Genomic DNA, 21,775 nt, shown 5'->3' on the forward strand with positions numbered 1-21,775 from the left:
AGACATTCAAAAAGTCTGAATGGTACAAGACTTTGTAAATTAAGAATTTGATGCTGAAAGTTGAATTAGGTTTTGACCAAAATTTTGCAGAAACATATATTCCAAGCTTTTCATAGACATTCTCTGTTTGACTTGAATATTTTGATATAGGGATGTAAACTAAATGTGAACAATGTTTGACCATGACCTTGCAGACAGGAATTTCAACTTTATTTGCAAGTCACACTTTCTGGAGTTTGGCAACACATAGTACCAATTTCATTTCAATACTTCAAGGCATTAAAAAAGTTCTAACTATAAACAACCAGCACTGACATACATATTAGGACATAGAGCTAAAGTGATTATGAAATTACCCTAATCTTTGTTCCTAAGTGTGTAAAATAGGAAAAACCTCCTACTTTACATGTATTTTTGTACAAATCATCTCTGAAAAACGAGAATGATCTGAAATATAACCCTTCAGTCACAATGATACTGAGAGCATTCAAAACATAAACTTAACTTCAAATGTGCGAGATGTTAGTTAATGATGAGAGTTTATAAGTATGAAATAAAAGAGAAGTTGGGTGAAAAAAGCACAACAATCTTACAGCATGCACTAACTTAAATAAACATAAGGATGTCCTCTGTATGACAAGTATGTGTTTACATGTAATAAGTGGTGTCCTAGTCGTTCTACATTTTTTAACATACAAGTTGTCTTAGTGAAATGGCTAGAATGATTCCACAAAGTCCTAGTCAAGTATTTTGACAAAGTTAAAACAACATCTATACTTAGACATGTTGTTTCCAGCAGCACCTTTTACAGTGTACAAGTTGGTGATAAGGTATGTTTATGGGAACCTTTAGAGGTAAATCAAGTATGGTTGGCAGTGGTCTCGCTAGCCCAAAATAGAAGGGCGCCGCGCCCTGGGTGCCCTCGGCCGCGCCCTGGGTGCCTTCATCAGCGCCCTTCTGCCCTGACGTCTTTTTCCAAAATTATCTTGTGCCGTTTTGGTAAAATTTTGTTTCATCGATTTCTGATCTCCAAGTTAATTACATATATGACACCTGTGTGATTGCTCCCAGGTTAATCATGTCATTACAATCAATTACAATGATAAAGACTTCAAAGGTGTTAATAACTAGGTAATTTAATTAGGACAATGTATCTTTTTGTCATACTTTTGATGAATGTGTCAGCGAGTGTGTTTAGCTTGGGTCGGCATTTTCGATCTCCAAGTCACAATGGAAGAGCGTATATAAATGAAGACTTTCATGACTTTAGAATTGAATTTAAGTCATCAAAATAAAACTATGCCTTTACAGAAATGCCTTCCATCTCAACTTGTTAGCGACAAGCACAGTTTTTAATTAACCCAAACGTGGTGGAAATTGATTTTGGAGTTACTTCCCCTGTTTTAGCTTATTACAAATTTATGCTCTAAAAATATTATCTAGTATCAAAAAAAGGAATAAATTACCAATTGAATATATAATAACATAATAATGTTACCTTAAAGAAATTAACTGTCTTTGAACATATTAAAAAATATATATTGCAATTTCTACTTGATAATTATACTTTTAGCAATCCATGTTCTAAACATTGTTAAATTAGTAATGCTCTCAGTTTCACATCATATCAAGTATTTTAGCTAACATTCCTTATATAGATAAAAAAAAAAAGACACATATTCTTTGATAATGGGTTAGATAAACTGTAAAAACATAATACATTGATGAAAATGTACTATATCATTCATAACTACACAAATAATGAAATAAAGACTATAGTTGAAAAGCATCTTTATTTAAAAAAAACAACATATATATACATACAGTAAAAAAAAAGAGATTCGTTAACTCGTGATACACACAGAAACGTAGACAAAAAAATGAGCAGTGCCTTTTCTTATCATAAAAAGTGCCCTGCCCTCCACTGGCACCCTGCCCCTTTTGATTTCTAGCTAGAGCACTGGTTGGTATGTAGTTGTATAAGAATTTGCATATCTCGTTTTCATGGAGATTATTTAGTTACCCACCTTTTAAGTCATGGTCTATTGACATTGAAACCTTTTGCTTGGTTTACATATATAAGTTTTGCCAGGTCAGTTTAAAGGGAACCATTAGTGGTAGGTCAATGATATATAATATGCAGATGTATTAACATGGGCATATCTTATTTCCATGTAGATCATGTGGGACTTGATTCTGACTTTTTTTGTGAATTTGGATTTTTTTAAATTCAACTAAGATTTTTAAATTATAGACAAAAAGATATGAAACAGATAGTCTACTTTTAAAATAATCAGATGAAGAAAAAGCCTTTTATTAGCCAAGGAGCGTGTGGAAATATTTGCTTGAATTTAATCTGCTTTTGGTAAGAATCGTAGGCTAAGATGTTTGGCTTACCTTTTCAGACTGACTCTTGTCCAACACAGATACAACAGCTCTTATCAGTTTATCCTTCCTCAGCTGATCAGCACTCCTGAAATAGTTTGTGATTTCTATTAGAATAAATGAGGGTAATTTTCAGTGTAAATTATGCATGTCAATTTATTGTCAAAAGATGTACCATTCAACTTCCATTTTACAAAGAGTTATCCAATTCAAAAATCCTTATAGCTAAAGCTAAACTGCCACATTTAAGGTGGCTCAAAGGTATAAATATACCACCCACCACATTTTAAGTACTTTAAAAGAAAACATTCATATTTTAAACAGAGTTGTTATTGATGAAAAAATGTTGAATCATTTGCTTTCGTCTTTATACATTAAGTTTTTCATTGCTTTTTTTTTTTTTTAAAGTTTGACCACGAGATGTGAAGTTCTGGTTATAAAAGATGAAAACTTGGTGAAATTTATTATTACCATAAGGTCAAATTATTATATTGTGTATCACATATATTGATAATGAAGCATATTTTATGTGTGGCTTCAATTTACCTATTTCTATTTTATTACACTCCAAATGAAACAGAATTTTCTCCCCTTTCAAACAAAGTTTTTTATGTTTGTAAAAAAGAGTGAAATGTATTGATCAACTCTTTCATGACCTATATTTTCTATTGGGTACTAAGCTGTACTCTAGCTTGTTCCATAATATTTAGAGCAAAATCTTAACATAAGGAGATTTTTTTTGGTGGTTACAATATTTTAACACCTATTTTTTCATTAAAATAATTCAAAATATCAACAAATAGAAATTTATTGACAGGTTCAAATACCCTCTAGCCACATTAAGTAAAAAGTAAAATCACAAAAATACTGAACTTAGAGGAAGATCAATTGGGAAAGTCCATAATCACATGGCAAAATCAAATAACAAAACGCATCAAATAAAACGCATAAATTTACATCAAATTTACCAACATTCCACCACCCCATTTAACAAATTAGAATTGACCACACAAGTTTGATGTAAAATGATTGCCTTATGCTCAAATTTACCTTGTGGAATAAAAATCACATAAACCTATAATGTAGATCAGAAATAAGAGCCAGACTTTAAAAACAAGTCAAATTTTTGAAAAATATGACTGTTTAGGAAATGTTGGTAGATAGGATTGAAGTTCCAACTTAAACCAATGAATAAGCTCCCTTTCCATTCAATAATGTATATAGTTATCTAAAATATGCTAACCTTTCCATCAGTTTAACCAGGTATTTTAAGGCAGCTTCTTCTACACTGGTCTCACCTATTTTTTCTAGGTGTTTCTGTGCTACTGTACAAACACCAAAATTCTGAGCCCATTCACATATTCTGCAAAATCATATAAATAAAACATTTTGATCAAATCAACTATTAACTGTTAATAGCAAAAGAAGATCACTAGAAGATGTATTAAATGTATCAGTATTTACTGGAACTGATTGAACACTAAACCAACCAACAAATTACTTAATGAAGTGAGTTCTGACTATGTTATTGCTCCCACAACATGTCTGCACACATTTTTTGTCCATCTTTTTCTAGGCAATACTAACAATCCTTTTTTCCCACTTGCCTATCCCTTCATGCTGTTCACAGAAGTTTGGAAAGTATTATGCATCTGGTGTAGTAAAAATAGCACTGTTTATGTTAATGATGGCACTGGTTCGATACCTCTGCTGATAGATTGTTAGTCCATGTGGGTGGTACCAGGGCTTCCAAAAAACATTTGAGCCAGCCAGACATTTTATATCTGATCCCGATTTTAATCCCTTAAGACTAAGTCACAAAAGGCAATTATGGTAATCAGATGGCCATTCCAATGATAATGACATTAGATTAAAAAACGATTTTAAACTTTACTTTGTTTTGGATGTTTGGATGTAAACTGTTAAATTGGCAGTGCATCATTCAAAGTGTGCACATCAGCATGCTCATATCTGCCATAGACTCTTTATTTGTGCAAAATGACATGTCAAAAACTTCTTTTTCATTTTTAAAATCACATTTTTCTAAAACCGGATGTTGACTTGACAATGGAAAACATGGACCATAAAAGGATATGTAAAATCCGTGTACTATGAAGCTCTTTCCATGTTATTTCTTTAACAAAATGCTTGAAATGAACGTTAAGATACAGGTATCAATGATAATTTTAGCATTTTGAAGAAATAAAGGATGCATAATTAAATTTCCCACCTTTGCACACATGCGCACACGTGTTCTAGTTCATTTGATGTAGTTCTGACGATTTTTCATTTAAACTTTTTAAATTTTTTTATCAAATCATGTAGATAAACTAATTTTTATAATTTTAATCTTTTGGACTAAATCAATGAGCTACAAACTTCTGAAATGTAAGAAAATAATTGTGAATAGACCGATCAATTTATACGATGTCCGGTACTGAACATATAGTTTACCTGTCACCTGAACAGGTAGATATCACCTGTCCAACAACTAATTAGCCTTGATTAAAATTAGAAAGTAATGAAGTAGGGGTTGTTTTGATAGTAATTATCATCATCTCACTTTTATGACCGGAAATGTGTAGATGTTAAAGGCAAAAGGTTGGGTCAAAAAGATCGTTAATTATGTTAAAATGACCGAAAAAGCCTTGAAAACTAAAATGTATATGACCGTTTCATGCTTTGCCCAGTCGGACTTTTACTGGACATTTATCAAATGTCCGGAATGTATGACCGTTTTGGAAGCCCTGGGTGGTACCACAATAGCCTAATCTTTGATACTATTATGAAATTTGGAAATCATTTCGATTTAAAATTCGAATATCATTTTAAATTAAAGAATATATGACCCTTATAAAAAGGTCTGATTTGTCCCAATATAAATATTCTTCAGGTACTTTTTGGTTTGATCAGTGCTACCACATTTGTTCAACTTATAGTTTTTCAAATATTTCAGCCTCGAGTATAACTGAATAATATCTGTTGTTCAAATGTCCATCTTGATGCAGTAAAATTAATGTTGTTATTAGGAAAATTTGCCTCCAATTTCTTTAAGAAAGAAAATAATGAATCAATCATAATAACACAATCAAAGTGCTGGATAGCACCTGTGGAAAGTTTGCAACTGTAGATTGTAATATTTCAAATAGATAGTGTGTAGATTGCATGGTTACCTTTTTTTCCTACTTAAAAAAGAAAAAACTTTATCAAGAAATAATTGTAACAGGATGCTGCTACGAAGTCTCCCAAACAAAGCTCTCAAAATTAGTCATTCCCACGGGTCGCCTGACATTAAGCAAAGTCCAATACCAATTGGTCCGGTCTAGTAAAGTGATATTCATGATTTGGGGGTGGGGATCTAGACAGTTTACAAGTTCTCAAACAGGCAGGAGGTAGGGTAAGAGTGGCCCTAGGGGACTAGCATTTTATTTTATCTGATTTGTTTTATTATTCCGTACAAGAATATAATTATGTTGTTTCAGTGTGGGGATTTCAACAGTTTTCAAGTTTTCGAAAAGGGGGTGGATCTTGACTGTTTACAAGTTCTCAAAACAGGATGGGGTGGGGTTACACCGAGGGACTTAATTATATTTCACTTTATTCGTTTTATTGTCCAAAACAAGAATATTTATGATTAGGGTTGGGGATCTCAACCGTTTACAAGTTCTCAAACATGAGGGGTTGGGGATGACTCAGAGGTACTCCCACTATATTTCATTGGTTTTGTTTTGTTGCCCCATAAAATAGAATATATATGGTTTAGGGGTGATCATCTCGACCGTATAAGTTTTCCAAAAAAAGTTGGTTGGGTCACCCCTGTGGACTTCTTCTATATTTCATTTTGATTTATTTTATTTCTCATACAAAAATATATATGGTTTGTGGGTGTGGATCTCAGCCGTTTACAAGTTCTCAAACAACAAGGGGATGGGAGTGACCCCTAGAGACTCGCCTTCTTTTGAATTTGATTTGTTTTATTGTCCAGTACAAGAATATATATGGTTAAGGGGAGGGGATCTTGACCATTTCCAAGTTGTCAAACAACAGGGGGTGGGGCTGACCCAAAGGGACTCCCACTTTATTTCATTGAATTTGTTTTGTTGCCCTATACAAAAATAGATATGGTTTAGGGGTGGGGATCTCGACCATTTACAAGTTCTCAGACATAAGGGGGTGGGGCTGACCCAAAGGAACTCCCACTTTATTTCATTTGATTTGTTTTATTGCCCTATACAAAAATATATATGGTTTAGGGGTGGGGATCTCAACCGTTTACAAGTTCTCAGACATGAGGGGGTGAGGCTGACCCAAAGGGACTCCCACTTTATTTCATTGAATTTGTTTTGTTGCCCTATACAAAAATAGATATGGTTTAGGGGTGGGGATATCGACCGTTTACAAGTTCTCAGACATAAGGGGGTGGGGCTGACCCAAAGGGACTCCCACTTTATTTCATTGAATTTGTTTTGTTGCCCTATACAAAAATATATATGGTTTAGGGGTGGGGATCTCGACCGTTTACAAGTTCTCAGACATGAGGGGGTGGGGCTGACCCAAAGGGACACCAACTTTATTTCATTTGATTTGTTTTGTTGCCCTATACAAAAATATATATGGTTTAGGGGTGGGGATCTCGACCGTTTACAAGTTCTCAGACATGAGAGGGTGGGGCTGACCCAAAAGGACTCCCACTTTATTTCATTGAATTTGTTTTGTTGCCCTATACAAAAATATATATGGTTTAGGGGTGGGGATCTAGACAGTTTCTAAGTTCCCAGACATGAGGGGTTGGGGCTGACCCAAAGGGACACCCACTTTATTTCATTTGATTTGTTTTGTTGCCACATACAAAAATACATATGGTTTATGGGTGGGGTGACTGACCCCTCTGGAGTTCCTCTATATTTCATTTGATTTATTTCATTGTCCCATACAATAATATATATGGTATATTGGTTGAAGTCTCAACTGTTAATAAGTTCTCAAAAAACCAGGGGGTGAGAGTGACCCCAGGGGACTCGCCTTTTATTTCATCTGATTTGTTTTATTGTAACATATAAAGAACATATAATGTTTAGGAGTGGGGATCTGACTGTTTTTAAGTATTCAAACATGAGGGGTTAGGTGGGGTGACACCATGGACTCAACCTAAATTTAATTAATTTGATTTGTTTTATGGTCCTGTGATCATTACTGAAAACCATGTGTGTCTGTCACTTACTGTTTTCTTCAAGTTTATAATTTATTATTGTTATTGAAAATTAAAAAAAAAAGGTTCTTTAGTAAATTCCTCCCTCCTGTTGGCCCCTCAAAATACAACTAAATAGATAGCAATTAGTATAATTACGATTTTTGTTATAGTCCGATTTCTTATGCCGAATATGTAAAAGGCCGAGTTTATTATAGTCCGAGTTTGTTGTGTGCCGAGATCAGATGAGATACCATGATACTTCCGATACTCTCGGGCTTTTACATATTGAATAGAAATTTGTAAAAATCGTAGTATAAAGCGACGAAAAATGTTCATTCATGAAATATTTTAAACACGCTATTAATTTTCTCTTCAACCGGAGGAAGGTAGGAAACCTTTGAAACCGGGATTGTAGTACTCCCGTTTGGAGGCACACATATATGGATCTGACGCATGTCTGAAGAATACCGATAAAATCATAACGTAGAAACTGCTGTTACGTGTGTGTATTGATTTTACTTTCCGCGTAGCGCAGATCCGCGAAGTAGTTTTTGTTCGTCTTTCAAATGAAGTTGAATTATTTGATTTATCGATGAAAATTCAGTGCATTTTTTATTCAAGCTGTATGCTATTAAACTAGAAGAGCTCAAAATTTCAAAAGCATCTTTCTATTATTAGTTTTCAAACACCAGTACTACATTATCTAGAAGTAGGACACACTTCCTAAAGTAAGTTAGGCTGTCTCTTTTCCGGTTAGGCCGATGCCTTAAGAAAGTAATCTTGTTTTCTGTTTTTCAAAATTGTAAACTTAACATACTTGCTTGATAAAACACAGAGTGATGATAAAGCTGTATAGATTTCAACAAGAGTCTGAAATAAAATAATTAGAAATGATAATTATGAGGCGATATGAAGAAGTGTTTTTCCACTCATTACTGAAGACTGGCTTAGTTGTTCGTTTGTTTTTACTCTAAAGACCTTAGATATTGTTACAAGTATATCTAATATATATAATTTCCTTTCATATGAGAAGAAAAGGATATCAAATTAATACATGTATTAAAAGAAGCTGAATCCTTTTTCAAATGTGAATAACTGCTAATGGTACATAACATTTAACCTATTTATGCAGGAGTACACCTTTTGGAAAATATCATAAGGATTATTGTTTTAATTGTGAAGTTGTATATTCTCTTATCTTTTAAAAGAAGAAAAATACACCAACTATTTGAAATGTTTCTATCTCCAAATACGAAGTTTGCTGCCCAAATTATTAAGTCAAAATAGGTACAGCTCTGATATCCTGTCTGACTACAAACATCCACTTCCCTTTTCATCACATATGTATCAAACAAAGTGTTATAGGAGAGGTATTCATTCTTCATATGCTAATCACTTATAAGCATACTTACAGAGATCCTTTCTGCAACGTCCAGAAACTGGCACAATATTTCTATAGTACGCTTGTTATTAAACACAGATAAGAAGCTGAAAATAATCAAAGACCCTATTTCAAACAAATGGTTTTTTTTCTTTTGAATGCCCTACTTCAAACATATATTTAAGTTTTCAAATTGTTGTTACAAACTTGTCAAAAACAATGTTTATTCACATCAACAGTTTTGTTAATACAATACATATATACTCATATTCACATAACTAAAATCCTGCAATATAATTTAAAATTTCTTTTCCAAAGCTTTAACAACAAAAAATTTGTTTGATCCTAAAATCTTTTTTTTTCTTTCAGAAATTGCTGTACATATATCCAGTACACTAAAAGTTCATAGTAAATTGATCAATTGAGAGAAATTGATCACAAGTCTAAAGGTTTCAAATGTAAATTTTCACATAACAGTTGAATACTTCACTTTTGAAATTCATCTATCTACATGTTAAAGTTTTTCAACTTTGAAGATAATTTGACTCTAAAGGAGACTTTCATTTATCACATTGAGGACTAACCTGTTACTGATTTCTAAGAACTTGTCTATAGATATTATTGCTTGTTCTTGTATATCTGGTCTACAGTTCTGTAAAAACAATATAGTTTCACTCACTTGTGAGAAGAATTTCAAATAGAATTGATGTAAAGTTTACTTTCAAATTCCTCTGAAATATTTAGAATATAATATATAATCACAATTTTCTTTCTAAACTTTTAATTCTAAATTACTCTCTGCAAAGTAAATATTTCTCTAAAGATTTTCAGGTATCTATATCATGATAGTTGTAGACTGGGTGCACATGGAGATAAAATTTTATACTTAAAAACTGAAAAAACAGAACTCTTCTTTCTTAATTACCAATTGTATATCCCTACCACATTAACATACTTTTAAGCTCTCCCTTTCTCTCTGACAAAAGAGCAATAAAAGTGATATAAATACCTGTTCCAGACATTTGATTATCCCTATACCACACTCTTGCTCAATGATTTCTTGTTGTAACCTGTAAAGCAAATTATTTAATTCAATGTCGACCACTGGTGTACTTATATCTTTCAACACCTGCTACTTATAAAAAATACTTCCAGGAGTATTATAAACAAGTACATTTCATAAAAAAAACTAATTGAATCTACTAAATTAGACATTTAAGTGTTTAAAAAGTGTCCAAAATCTTTCATCAGATGAACCTGAAGGTTTGGCCCTTACCGCACCTACTCTTTTTAAAGACTAGAATACTGAGCAAATATCTGTAAAATAAATATATATCACAATAATTTATGTAATACAAATGTACAGTAGATATCTTTATGGATAATGGTTAAACTTTTTTGATGTCAACTTTGTACATGAAATTCCAGACAACCATAATATTCATGGGTTAAATCATCGACAGACCTTTATATATACTTTTTATACGCCCGACGGGACGTTTTATGGTATACCGTTGTCCGGTCATCCATCCTTACGTTGTCCACACTTGGACAATTACTAAAAAACGCTTAAAAAAAGGGGGATTTTCCAGTTTTTTCTGACAATAACTCAAAAATGCTTCAATCAACTTTAATAAAACTTTGGTGAATTTTTAATATCTATTGAGGTATGCTCCCTTTCGATTTTTATAAATTTCAGATTTCACATTTCCGTGTCATGAATTTTCATACTTAAACAAGAACGTGTCCATAGTACATGGATGCCCCACTCACACTATCATTTTCTATGTTTATTGGACCTTGAAATTGGAGTAAAAACTCTAATTTGGCATTAAAAGTAGAAAGATCATATCATAGGGAACATGTATAATAATTTTCAGGTTGATTGGACATCAACTTCACAATTGGGATTTAGTGTAAAATAAAATAAATAACAGTGAGAAAATTAATACCTATAATCTTGCTTCTTCAGCCATGATGTATAATTCAAATTACCTTTGACTGGCTCTTGCTGAAGAGAATAAACTTTCTAAGATCCACTGATGTGATGGAGGGTCTGAGATTCTTCCTATCATCTTAATGATGGATGCCAATGCCTTGTAACCTATCAAATCTAATGGAGAACTAAAATAGAACAATTGTTTATATATAGATTTAACAGCAATAGCACAACAATTTCTCCCTCATGTTTATTCAACTGTTGAGAGAAAAGAAATGTGGAGGTTCAACCTTGAACAAAGCATGAAACAGACAACCATAATTGTCCTAGATCTTTTAGTGATAATAAAAATAATAATAGAGACATAAAAGTATAATTTATTTTAAGGAATTAATGCTTGCAGTTTAACTTCATCATTTTGTATCTTATACTATCTTTTTTTTTTTAAATCATCCTAAAACTAATTAGTTCCACATGTGGTTTGAATATCAAAATTTCAAGAACTCATACACATAAAATAGAATTAATATTAAGTTGGAAAGATAACTGCCTACCTTTGTAGATTTTGTCCAACAATATTAAAGATATCCTTTGGTGCTTTCTTCGCTCTTTCTGTGATCTAAAATGAATATTTTAAAAATTAGATATTTGTTTAACTTGAATGAAGTTAAGCTTGTCCTCTACAAAATCAACTTACTGTGGACCTATATACATCTACCATTATGCATGTTATATCTTTCTCCTTTTATCATTTAGTTGGTTAGAATAAATAAGAATAAATTTAATATCTTTTAATCTAGTTTAATATCAAATCGAAACAATTTACAGCATAATTCTATTTTTTTTTTAACTTTCACAAACGATGAGGAAAAGATATTAGTAAAACTGTTCAGAGATATTTTTAGTCCACCTAAACACAAGAATGTGTCCCTAGTACATGGATGCCCCATCCACACTATCATTCTCTATGTTCAGTGGACCGTGAAGATGGGGGACAATCCCTAATTTGGCATTGAAATTAGAAAGATCATATCATAAGGAACATGTGTACTATGTTTCAAGTTGATTGGACTTAAACTTCATCAACCTCGACCAAAAACTTCAACCTGAAGCAGGATGAAGGGACCAACTAACGGGCAAACAATGAACGAATGGACAAATGAACGGACGGATGGATGAACAGACGCACAGACCAGAAAACATAATGCCCATAAATGGGGCATAAAAACATTTGTTCTATCAGAATAAAAATAATTCATTCACGTCATATCTATATGCTGGTTTTCTCTCATGCTTGATGAAACAATGCTAGCCATCTTACTACAACTCATATTACAACGAACACATAACCTAACATGAAAGAATGATATATTAAACAAAACTTGTAAGTATTATACATGTAAAGATAAGTTCCCTCTACTCACCTTTTCCCAGTATATGATGCCACAGAGATCTGGTATTTTCTGTGCTGTAGATTTGTATATTTTTCTGCCCATCTGAGGAAAAGGACACAGCTCCTGTTCAAATACAAATATTAAGAAAATATAATATCCCACAGGGACTAGGACCATAATGTAAACTAACTATTTGTCATAGTCAGTGCTTAGTGAAGATGAGGTATCATATTTTTTGTAGTTCTTTGTTTATTACTTATTAGCTTGTTGTTTTTGTAATATCAAGTGGATTTTTTTACTTAGTCTTAGGGATTAAAATCGGGATCAGATATAAAATGTCCGGCTGGCTCAAAAAAATTTTGGAAGCCCTAGGTGAAATGCCTTCTTCTGTTGTGAAAATGATGAATAAAATGGTGTTTCATTTGGTGTCATTGTGTACAAATAAATAACTTAATAATGAATAACAATCCTATCAAGTACCAGAGCTTTCTAACAGTGTCAGAGGTCTTGCTTTCACAGTTTCATTGAGGTACAAAAGTTTAAAAAAGTAAGTCCCTAAACTCCAATAGGAATGGTCAAATCAAAATTCACAGTGAACTATATATGGTTAAAACAAGTCTGCCAAGTATGAGAGTTTTCTGTCAAACAAATGCATTCATAGGTGCCAATGTTACAATTCTATAAAAATATTGTTAAAATTCAATGCTTTATCAAATCTCAAATGATTACAACAGAAAAACTTCATTCAGACCTCAAGTTGTAATTAATGTTGTTAATAGGATTCTGTTTCAGCTAAGGAAAGTAATTGTTCATCTTGTGACTATCTTGCAAACAATAGGAGAGGAATGCAGCTGTCCCCTTAACCTTACCTGGAGTGGTGAATTAGGTTTTGGTGATGCCAGGCTGGACCAGACAAGTTCCTGACACAAGTTTACATCATCTGATGTGTCTGTGTCATACAGTACTACCTCATACTTAAATAATCCAGAATACACTGCTGGAGACTTCGATACAACCTGAAATGATGACATAGTATGACTTTAGATAAATGCGGGGAAAAAAGCAATGAGACAGCAATGCAACAGCACAAACATCAAATAGTTTTTCAACCATAGGAAGATGATAAGGTTGAATCAGTTTTGCAGTTTAAAAAATCTGTCAAATGACATCTGAAGCAAAGGTTATATTGCATAAAACTTGCTTTTCATGCTATACTCATCATATTACTTGTCAAGTCAATCTTTTTTAACCAAAAAAAATAATATTTTTTTTGTTCAAAGAATGAGTATTTCATCAGAAATCAGAAAGAAAAAAATCATTTCACCAAATTATTAACAAACAATCAGTACAGCTCAACAGTAGATAGATTTGGGAATTGGTATAAAAAAAAAAAAAAATAACAGCACAAGAATGTGATGAACTTTTAAAGAAATTTTTACCTTCAAGTTTCATACCAATATACCAGTATCCCTGTTACTATCATTAAGCAAGTATCTATTCATTCACATGTTTGTATATGCATTTTTGTTGTAATTACTATCAACTTGAAAAAAGATTAATTTAGTATCCGTAACCAAGAACAAAAAAATAACCAAAAGCAAACATTTTAATTCAACTGGTCCCACTAACAATTACTTTATCATACTACAAGAGAATACTGACTTACACTAGCCATAACCCGTTTCTTGTCATCATTAACCATATGTGTCAAGTCCCAGAACAGGTCACCACTTTCATCGTCCCAATCATCACCTGAAGTCAAAGGCAACTTTTTTAGGTTATTTAAATCTTATGAATGAAAATTCTGTCATAAATGAAATAAAACATAGAAAAAACTGGCTCCGTCTTTAAAGGCTTTGCTCATTGTTGGAGGCCCTACGGTGACCTATAGTTGTTAATGTCTGTGTCATTTTGGTCTCTTGTGGACAGTTGTCTCATTGGCAATCATACCACATCTTCTTTTTTATATTATTAATTTAACATGATCAGAAAAATGTCATATATCCTTGTGAGATGTTAAAAACATGTTTATATTACAAGGCAGTTTATAATTTTAAAGTATCAAGGACTTTCTGATATTATTCTTATATTTCACTTTAAGGCTTATAATTGAGTGCATTTAAGAGTTTGACTGAAGCTTGCCTCGGGTATCCTGAAAACTGGGCACACTAATGCATTGGTTATATCTGTTAGACACATATGATTTCCATGCATTTTTTATCATGTAATTTAATCCAGTTAGGCCAAGTATGCTTAATTTCAACAAATATTTTTTTAAGCTCAACAACCCTCTTTATTTGTATTGAACGTATGAGTTCGATTAGGAGACACAGTTTTTCTGAAATTATTTCCCTTCACATTCATAATAAACCAAATCATTTATGATTTTTTTCACCCATTAAAATCTATGAATAATAAAGTACCTCTGGGTTGAACATGAGCTAATTCACATTCAATAGCTTGGAAAGGAACCATCATGAAATCGTGTGGGAGTTGGAAGAGATCTTCTCTGGTTACAGTCCTCTTATCTCCATAGTCTCCATAAAATACCTCTACACTACCTTCCTCCTGTCCACAAATCACCTTTACTCTATACCATCTGTAAATATACAGGTCAAATATACTGTACAAACAGTCAAAACAAAATACATCTACACTACCTTCCTCCTGTCCACAAATTACCCTTACTCTATACCATCTGTAAATATACAGGTCAAATATACTGGACAATCAGTCAAAATAAAATAACAGGATGAAACCAAATAAAATTTGTAAGACTACAAAAGAACTTGTTCAGTCTCTAAATAATATAGGCATAAATTAATTAAAGTCCATGTTTTGGTTTTAAAAAATGGATTTTTTTACCCTTGTCAATAAGTGGATACCCCTACCAGACATAGTTTTACTCACAAATTAGTGAGTTTCAATGGTAGTTTAATCTTTTAACTGTTTTACCCTCATTTGACAATTAAGTTATTAAGAGTTTGAAAGAAAGTTATGTCACCTGGTAGTACACAGATCTGTGAACCTTAAACAATTCAATATTTCCGAATCTAAAGGACTATGGGTAAATTCATTGCTTGCCAGAATTTTTTTTTAAATAAATTGAATCTCAAATGTTTCAGACATATTTCATGTATCTCTAGTGTTTTAAGTATATTTATTTCACAAATCTCCCATGTTAAGACATATTTCTTCAATCACATTGGTTTTATGCAAGCTTTTGAAATAAAAAAAAAATGTCATTTCCTTATATCAAATGATGCTTATGCTTTGTAAAATACAACAGCTATTTCTGCATACTTTATCGAAAGCATTGAAAAACAGACGAAAAAAGCAATAAATTTTTATTTCATGGTTGTAGAATAAAAATGCAATTATTTTTTTTTTAAATTTCAGCAAGTTTTTTTCGAGTTCAAATTTTTAATATGAAGCACCTCAAAACAAAATATGCCTGGTAATCACTTTTACGCTCCAATAAAATTATAAAAAAAAGCATTAAATTCTTTGAAAAGTGTTTATAAAATCATTTTCACAATGTATAAGCTTTATATGGTATTTGAAATGTGAACAGTCATTCCTGTAAGTCAACATACTTGCACTTTCAGTGTTGTACAAAGTATTGGTGTTGTAAGTTTTGTGTACATCCATATTGTGAATTTGTATGCAGTGTTAAGCCACAACCAACTACATCATTTTCCTAACATTTGCACGTTTACAATACTATCATTATAACACTTGGTATCAATCCAAGTCTGCTCTCAAATATTTTTTTTTTGAGTGAACTCAAGTGCTTAGGTAAGCATCTCCTGCTACCCAACACATGTTCTTTTTAGACCACAGCATATTCCTTTTGCTTCTACAGAAATGGTTTATTTTCAACACAACTTTTGCATTATATGGTTGATTTATTAGTATATTATATGAAGATTTAGTTCTCAAATATACATTGATGAAAGATAACTGTTCTGTATTTTAGAGTTTAAAATTATATTTATTCATGGCAAAAATTGATAATTTCATATCAGGGCAATAAAAGGGGGAGATAATCCAAGTTTCTTTTTATACATTTTCATCCAATGTCATATGGTTAACCTTATTTCAAGTAGTAATTTCATTTACCAGTATTTAAAGATATGGCTGGTTTAACCATAACAAAATTAAGGAGCTGAGCAAGGGGAAAGTTTTGAGCTGTTTTTAAAATTGAGATTATTCATAATTTAAGGGAATAAGCCAGGTGCAACCCATGTGAATCTGACCCTGCAGGTCATAAAGCTAAATGTCAGTAGCAGATCCCCAGATCCAAAGCTTTGAAATCTGCAATCAATATATAGGCCGGGCTTAATTGTTAATGTAAAAAATTGTAAATGAAAAATATAGTCTATCTATTTAATTTCAAAATTTTGTTCTAAATACCCAGTACTGTATTTGGTCATACACAAATTATTGATATCTTAAAACAGACTGAACCTAAATATTAATGCCTCAGTCGCCAAAGATGGAATTAAGGATCACTATTCGCTTTTGTGAAATAGATGTCACAGACTCGACAATAAAATGAATACAACTATAAACCAACCTGTCATCATCTGGAAACTTGGCTGCACATATAGCCTCATTTAAATCCTCTTCTGTGAAGGGCATATTTTCGTCACACCTGTCCATTGTGTTATTGAGACAGTCCATCATTTTTTCCAGTCTTTAAAGAAATACAATCAAAATTAAATCATGGAGCAATGGTATAAATTAAAAGGGAATAACTTGCAGGTAAATCTGTTTAACATGTCTCCCTTTCAGCAAAAGCATGCTAGAAGTTATTCTGGTTTAACAACAGCATTTTAGTACTGGAGACTTTTTGTCATTACATATGAGAATAAATATGGTAAATTGGTCAAGATTTCAACTGCTTTCAATATATTGATCAGTGGAATAATGAAATGTACATAAAATAATGTGGGACAAATCCATATATGACAACATTCAATTCAAACTCAATAGTTTGGTATAATGGATAATAAAAAAAAACATTTAACGACTCAATATTGGGATACACAACCTAAATTAGTTTGCAAACTTGTAAAGTTAAAAAAAATCTGTTTAAATGTTTTTCTCTTTAGTCCAGAAAATTAGTATATATTTTTTGAAGAATTCTATACCAATAGGTGCATAACTTCAACACATATACGTGCAAATTAGGTACCCACTTTTTTCTGCCCAATCCCAAACCCAAAACCATCATACTGTCAGCTGGTTTTGGACTTTATCCAACCCATTCATAAACACAAAAAGAAGCAAAACAACAATGAACAATGCAGTACAAAAGAATGCTCAGTTCAAACAGAATGTCCTGATATGAAATCATGTTGCTCTACCTTGGAAAATATTGTATTTCATACATCAAAACCATTAATATTACAGGAACACAACTTATTATGCAATGTCTAGAATATAACAAAATTTCCATAATTGCATCAAACATTTAGGTTGCAAATTGATTTTAGTCCAAAAAAATACAAGATGCATCAAGAGATACCAAAAAACTGGATATTTTTCATTAGGCATATCATTCATAGTATTTCAAGTTTTACAAAACTTACTGTTTACAAGATTCTTTCCTCTGTACAAAGAACAGGTTGGGCAACTCCACTGCAGATACATACACTTCATGGAACTCAGAATTCTCTGGCAGTAAATCTACTGATAATGTCTCTTCAGATCTGCAGAAAAATACTCCCAATGAATAGGTTTTATAAGACAACAATATGGCCCCTATTCTATCTACGATCTCAAATTAGGATTGTATTGCTATTATCACTATGTATCATAGATAAAACAATAACTAGATAACAAATGAATCATTTTTTTAAATTCATATATCAATGCTATTTTATTGGCATCAAAATCAGCAACAAATTAAATAAATACTACAGGAAATATTTTTTTTGTTGATACAAAAAGTGCATGTGTTTATAAAAAAAAAATCTTTTTCACATCATGATTGTTATAACAAATAATCCAGAAAGTTCTCTTGTCCTTCTTATATGACAACGTACGATAGTGAATCCTGTAAGAAGGGATACTTTGTTTTATTATCTTATCTGTAAGTAAATTCCAAGTTATTCCTCCCCAAGCATGCCTACAATTTACAATGTAAGTTTCAGCAACACAGGCAAATGCAAAAAAATGCAAAATGATTGTATAGTGTCTGAAATTAACCCCAAAGTGACATAATTTTGTTATATAAAATTATATTTTGACTATAGATCACTTGACAACTGGCATAAGAATAATAGCTTCCAAACTTATCACAGTATTATTCAAATCTTCTGTATTTTGCATAAAACTATCATGATAATGGAACTTAAGGAATTTGCTGGCAAATGCTGACAAAATGTACATGTACACAGAAAGCTTTCAGCTGTCCCACTATATATTATTTGATATTTTTAGATTATTGTTCTTTTATTTTTTTACTTTTCAATATTTATATTGTCATTCAAGAACCTAATAATTAAATTACATATGACCCAATATAATGATTTCTGTATAATGAAATTGTTATTAGAATAATATTTTTGTATGCATTTGAATACAATTGACTTATTCCCATCTTACTTGTGCAATTCCTTATTGATATCTGGAATTTTTATCTTTCCTTTACAAAGTTCATACAGGTTTTGTAGATGCTGAAAAAATAAAGATGAAATTTTATGTAAAGGTTTCAAAAGGAATCCATTCATTGTTTATATTTTTCAAACTTTACTCTGTGTCCTCTGCTAAGTTCTAACAATCATTCTAACAAAGAACCATGAGAGTACATGAAGGTCAAAAAAATAATTGTAAAATAAACATTTGGCAAAATTAATTTATAAAAATACTCTATAATTACAAATCAGAATTTTTCAAAATTGAAAGACATTTTACAATAACCAATCCTAACAATACCATAAAGTAAATGAATTCAAGGAATTTCAGGAACTTTTATCCTAACAATTCAAATATTAAATACCTAGTTCATGAAATTTTATCAAAGCATTCTCTTGCTTGAGTATAATGTGAATAGACAGACAAAGTAAACCTTCAAAAGCAATGTAATGTAAACTAATGTGTTTTTCTGTATACCTTTGTCCAACTTAGGTGATACCAGAATAAATAAATATATATATATATAAAAGCCTGGTTTAAAAACCAAATTATGATCATTGAACCCTGAATTGTCAATCATAACATTCTTGGGTAATCAGAGATGAATTTCAAATCTGCAACTTAAAAAATAAAGTAAAATAGACAAACCTTAGGGTTATCAACAGCAAAACCATTCTTCAGTAGTTCAGAACGTACATACATTTTATGCACTTTTGTTCCAACTGCTGTTAATTCAATCTCCTCAACCAAAGGATCAAGCCAAAGGGTGTTCTCCATGCTATGAGATAATAAAAAGAGGATTTATTAATATAAATTAGAACATCTTTATTTTATGTATACAAAGAACTATGTATCAATGTTTATAAGTCTGCAATGTGGACCATTCTTTTAACATTCTGCAATATCCACCACAAAAACAAAAATATTACAATAATACTGTAAATGTCTGTACAAAGTCAGGAGCCTGTAATTTAGTTGTTGACATTTGTTGCTGTATATCATACTTGATTTTTGTTTGTTATTTTGTACATAAATTAGTCTCATGGTTGTTTAAATTGAGTAGTTTTACATTTTGTCATGTCAGGGCTTATTTTAGCTTATTCCGTAAGACCATATAGTATCCTATAGTTGATTATTTTTTCATCATTTGTTATCTGGTTGATAGTTATTTCATTGGCAATCATACCAATCTCATTATTTTACATTCAATCCGTAGTACATTTGTTATTACATGTTGAAAGAGTAACAAAATTGCTACACTGTACACAAGCAGACGATTTATGCAGGTTTTTCAGAGTTTGTTATTTGTTAAAACTGATAATTGAAATCAGTTCTTAGTGGTGGGAATTATGGGACATTGATTATTTTTTGGCATATTGTAATACAACTCCTCTGAGACCAATAGACAGAGAGCTCACATACTTGATAGGACCAAGGAGGTTATATTAGAAGGAGAGAGGACGAAAGACGATAATTACACATAAAATGTTACCGACTTTTCTGTAAGTGGGTGTTAATTAGTTGAGATCGACTCTGTCACAGCGGGAGATTTTGTCCTAATAACATACCCGAGTAAGAACGGAAGCACCCGAGGTGTCATAAACTGACCGGATATACAATTATTGAAATGTTAATCAGATTTTTTGTGATTTTTTGTGATATTTTTTATTAAGTAATTAAAAATTAAAATTTTATGTTAAAAGTAAACTTATTACCAATAGAAATAAAACGAATATCCGTCTCATTGCCGTCAATGTTAATATCAACAGTCATAACAGAAAGTCACTTTTACGATGTTCCCGATAAATTTCTCTATGTTTCAATTGCAAATATTCCTTCCGGTCGTTACCGGTCACCGTAACTAAAGTACTTTGCATATTCGTATATTTTCTATGATTAGTACCTACCAACTCTCATAAGCAGGAATTGACAGGTGAAGCGAAAATCTTTGTTTAAAGCAATGTAGTGTTGAATAAAAATCGCTCACTAACTTTCCTTTAAACCCTCATAACTTTGTCATTTCTTTATCTTTTTTCACCGTAGACAGACGGTTGATTTTGAAATTGCACGTCAAATCATTTTCCAAATCAAAACACCTATGCACTGCACTGTAACTAAAAATACACCTGAACTTTAATGACCCAGTCACTGATAACAATCACGTGACATATGCGATTTATCTAATAGCCGGAACTACTCGCGGTAACAGCCCGGTACATCAGAGGGCCATGTCAAGTGGGTGATAAACATGTCGGTTTCTTTATATTTTTATCATTTTTCTCTGATGGAACTGCTATCCTGGGGATGCTAATTTTGTATCAAGCAGAGTGTTCACTCTCCTTCTAATATAACCTCCTTGATAGGACTATTTGCCATCAGGTGCAGTAGACCATATCATCCTGTCATTTTGATTTGACCATTTTTATGGGAGTTATTAGACTTAAATTTTATTTTGACTATCATATCACTTTGGCACATTTTGTGACATACAATTTAATTCTTAATTTATTCGTTGGGACCTTAGAATGATGAATGTCAAGGTCAGTCCTTATTTGGTCTAATGGTTTCAAGGATTCAGAATTTTTTGTTATAAAAGAACACCATATTTGTCACTTGTCCTTTTATATTGCCTTTAGCCAAAGATTCCTTTCCTTGAAATTATCTCTACCTGCAGAGTTTCACATTTTGTATTCAAATCTTTTGCCTAAAAACAATTCTACAGATACCACAGCTTTATTTTCATCATTGTTTGTATTTCATTCTACTTACCTCAAAACAATTCTGCCATCTAATTCTTTGTGTTCTATAAGCTGATGAATGAACATACTGGCCTAGAAATA

At 31.8% G+C, this 21,775-nt stretch overlaps 1 protein-coding gene across 6 annotated transcripts in view; it reads right to left on the minus strand.

Moving 5' to 3' along the window:
* The window catches only part of LOC139523874 (uncharacterized), an 88,234-nt gene that overhangs the window by 25,128 nt on the left and 41,331 nt on the right, over positions 1 to 21,775 (minus strand). For all 6 annotated transcript variants that reach the window (XM_071318243.1, XM_071318240.1, XM_071318241.1 and 3 more), the window contains 17 exons: positions 21,705 to 21,766; positions 19,584 to 19,713; positions 18,906 to 18,976; positions 17,888 to 18,007; positions 16,870 to 16,989; positions 14,714 to 14,889; positions 13,957 to 14,042; positions 13,160 to 13,306; positions 12,321 to 12,413; positions 11,451 to 11,515; positions 10,953 to 11,081; positions 9,967 to 10,027; positions 9,542 to 9,609; positions 8,989 to 9,064; positions 8,394 to 8,446; positions 3,629 to 3,748; positions 2,398 to 2,473 (listed from right to left, as the gene is read on the minus strand). In XM_071318243.1, coding sequence (XP_071174344.1) covers positions 2,398 to 2,473; positions 3,629 to 3,748; positions 8,394 to 8,446; positions 8,989 to 9,064; positions 9,542 to 9,609; positions 9,967 to 10,027; positions 10,953 to 11,081; positions 11,451 to 11,515; positions 12,321 to 12,413; positions 13,160 to 13,306; positions 13,957 to 14,042; positions 14,714 to 14,889; positions 16,870 to 16,989; positions 17,888 to 18,007; positions 18,906 to 18,976; positions 19,584 to 19,713; positions 21,705 to 21,766 — 1,653 coding nt within the window. The remainder of the gene's footprint in view (positions 1 to 2,397; positions 2,474 to 3,628; positions 3,749 to 8,393; positions 8,447 to 8,988; positions 9,065 to 9,541; positions 9,610 to 9,966; positions 10,028 to 10,952; positions 11,082 to 11,450; positions 11,516 to 12,320; positions 12,414 to 13,159; positions 13,307 to 13,956; positions 14,043 to 14,713; positions 14,890 to 16,869; positions 16,990 to 17,887; positions 18,008 to 18,905; positions 18,977 to 19,583; positions 19,714 to 21,704; positions 21,767 to 21,775) is intronic.

Source organism: Mytilus edulis, chromosome 5 (assembly GCF_963676685.1).
Source record: "Mytilus edulis chromosome 5, xbMytEdul2.2, whole genome shotgun sequence".
In the NCBI taxonomy this organism is placed as follows: Eukaryota; Metazoa; Mollusca; class Bivalvia; order Mytilida; family Mytilidae; genus Mytilus; species Mytilus edulis.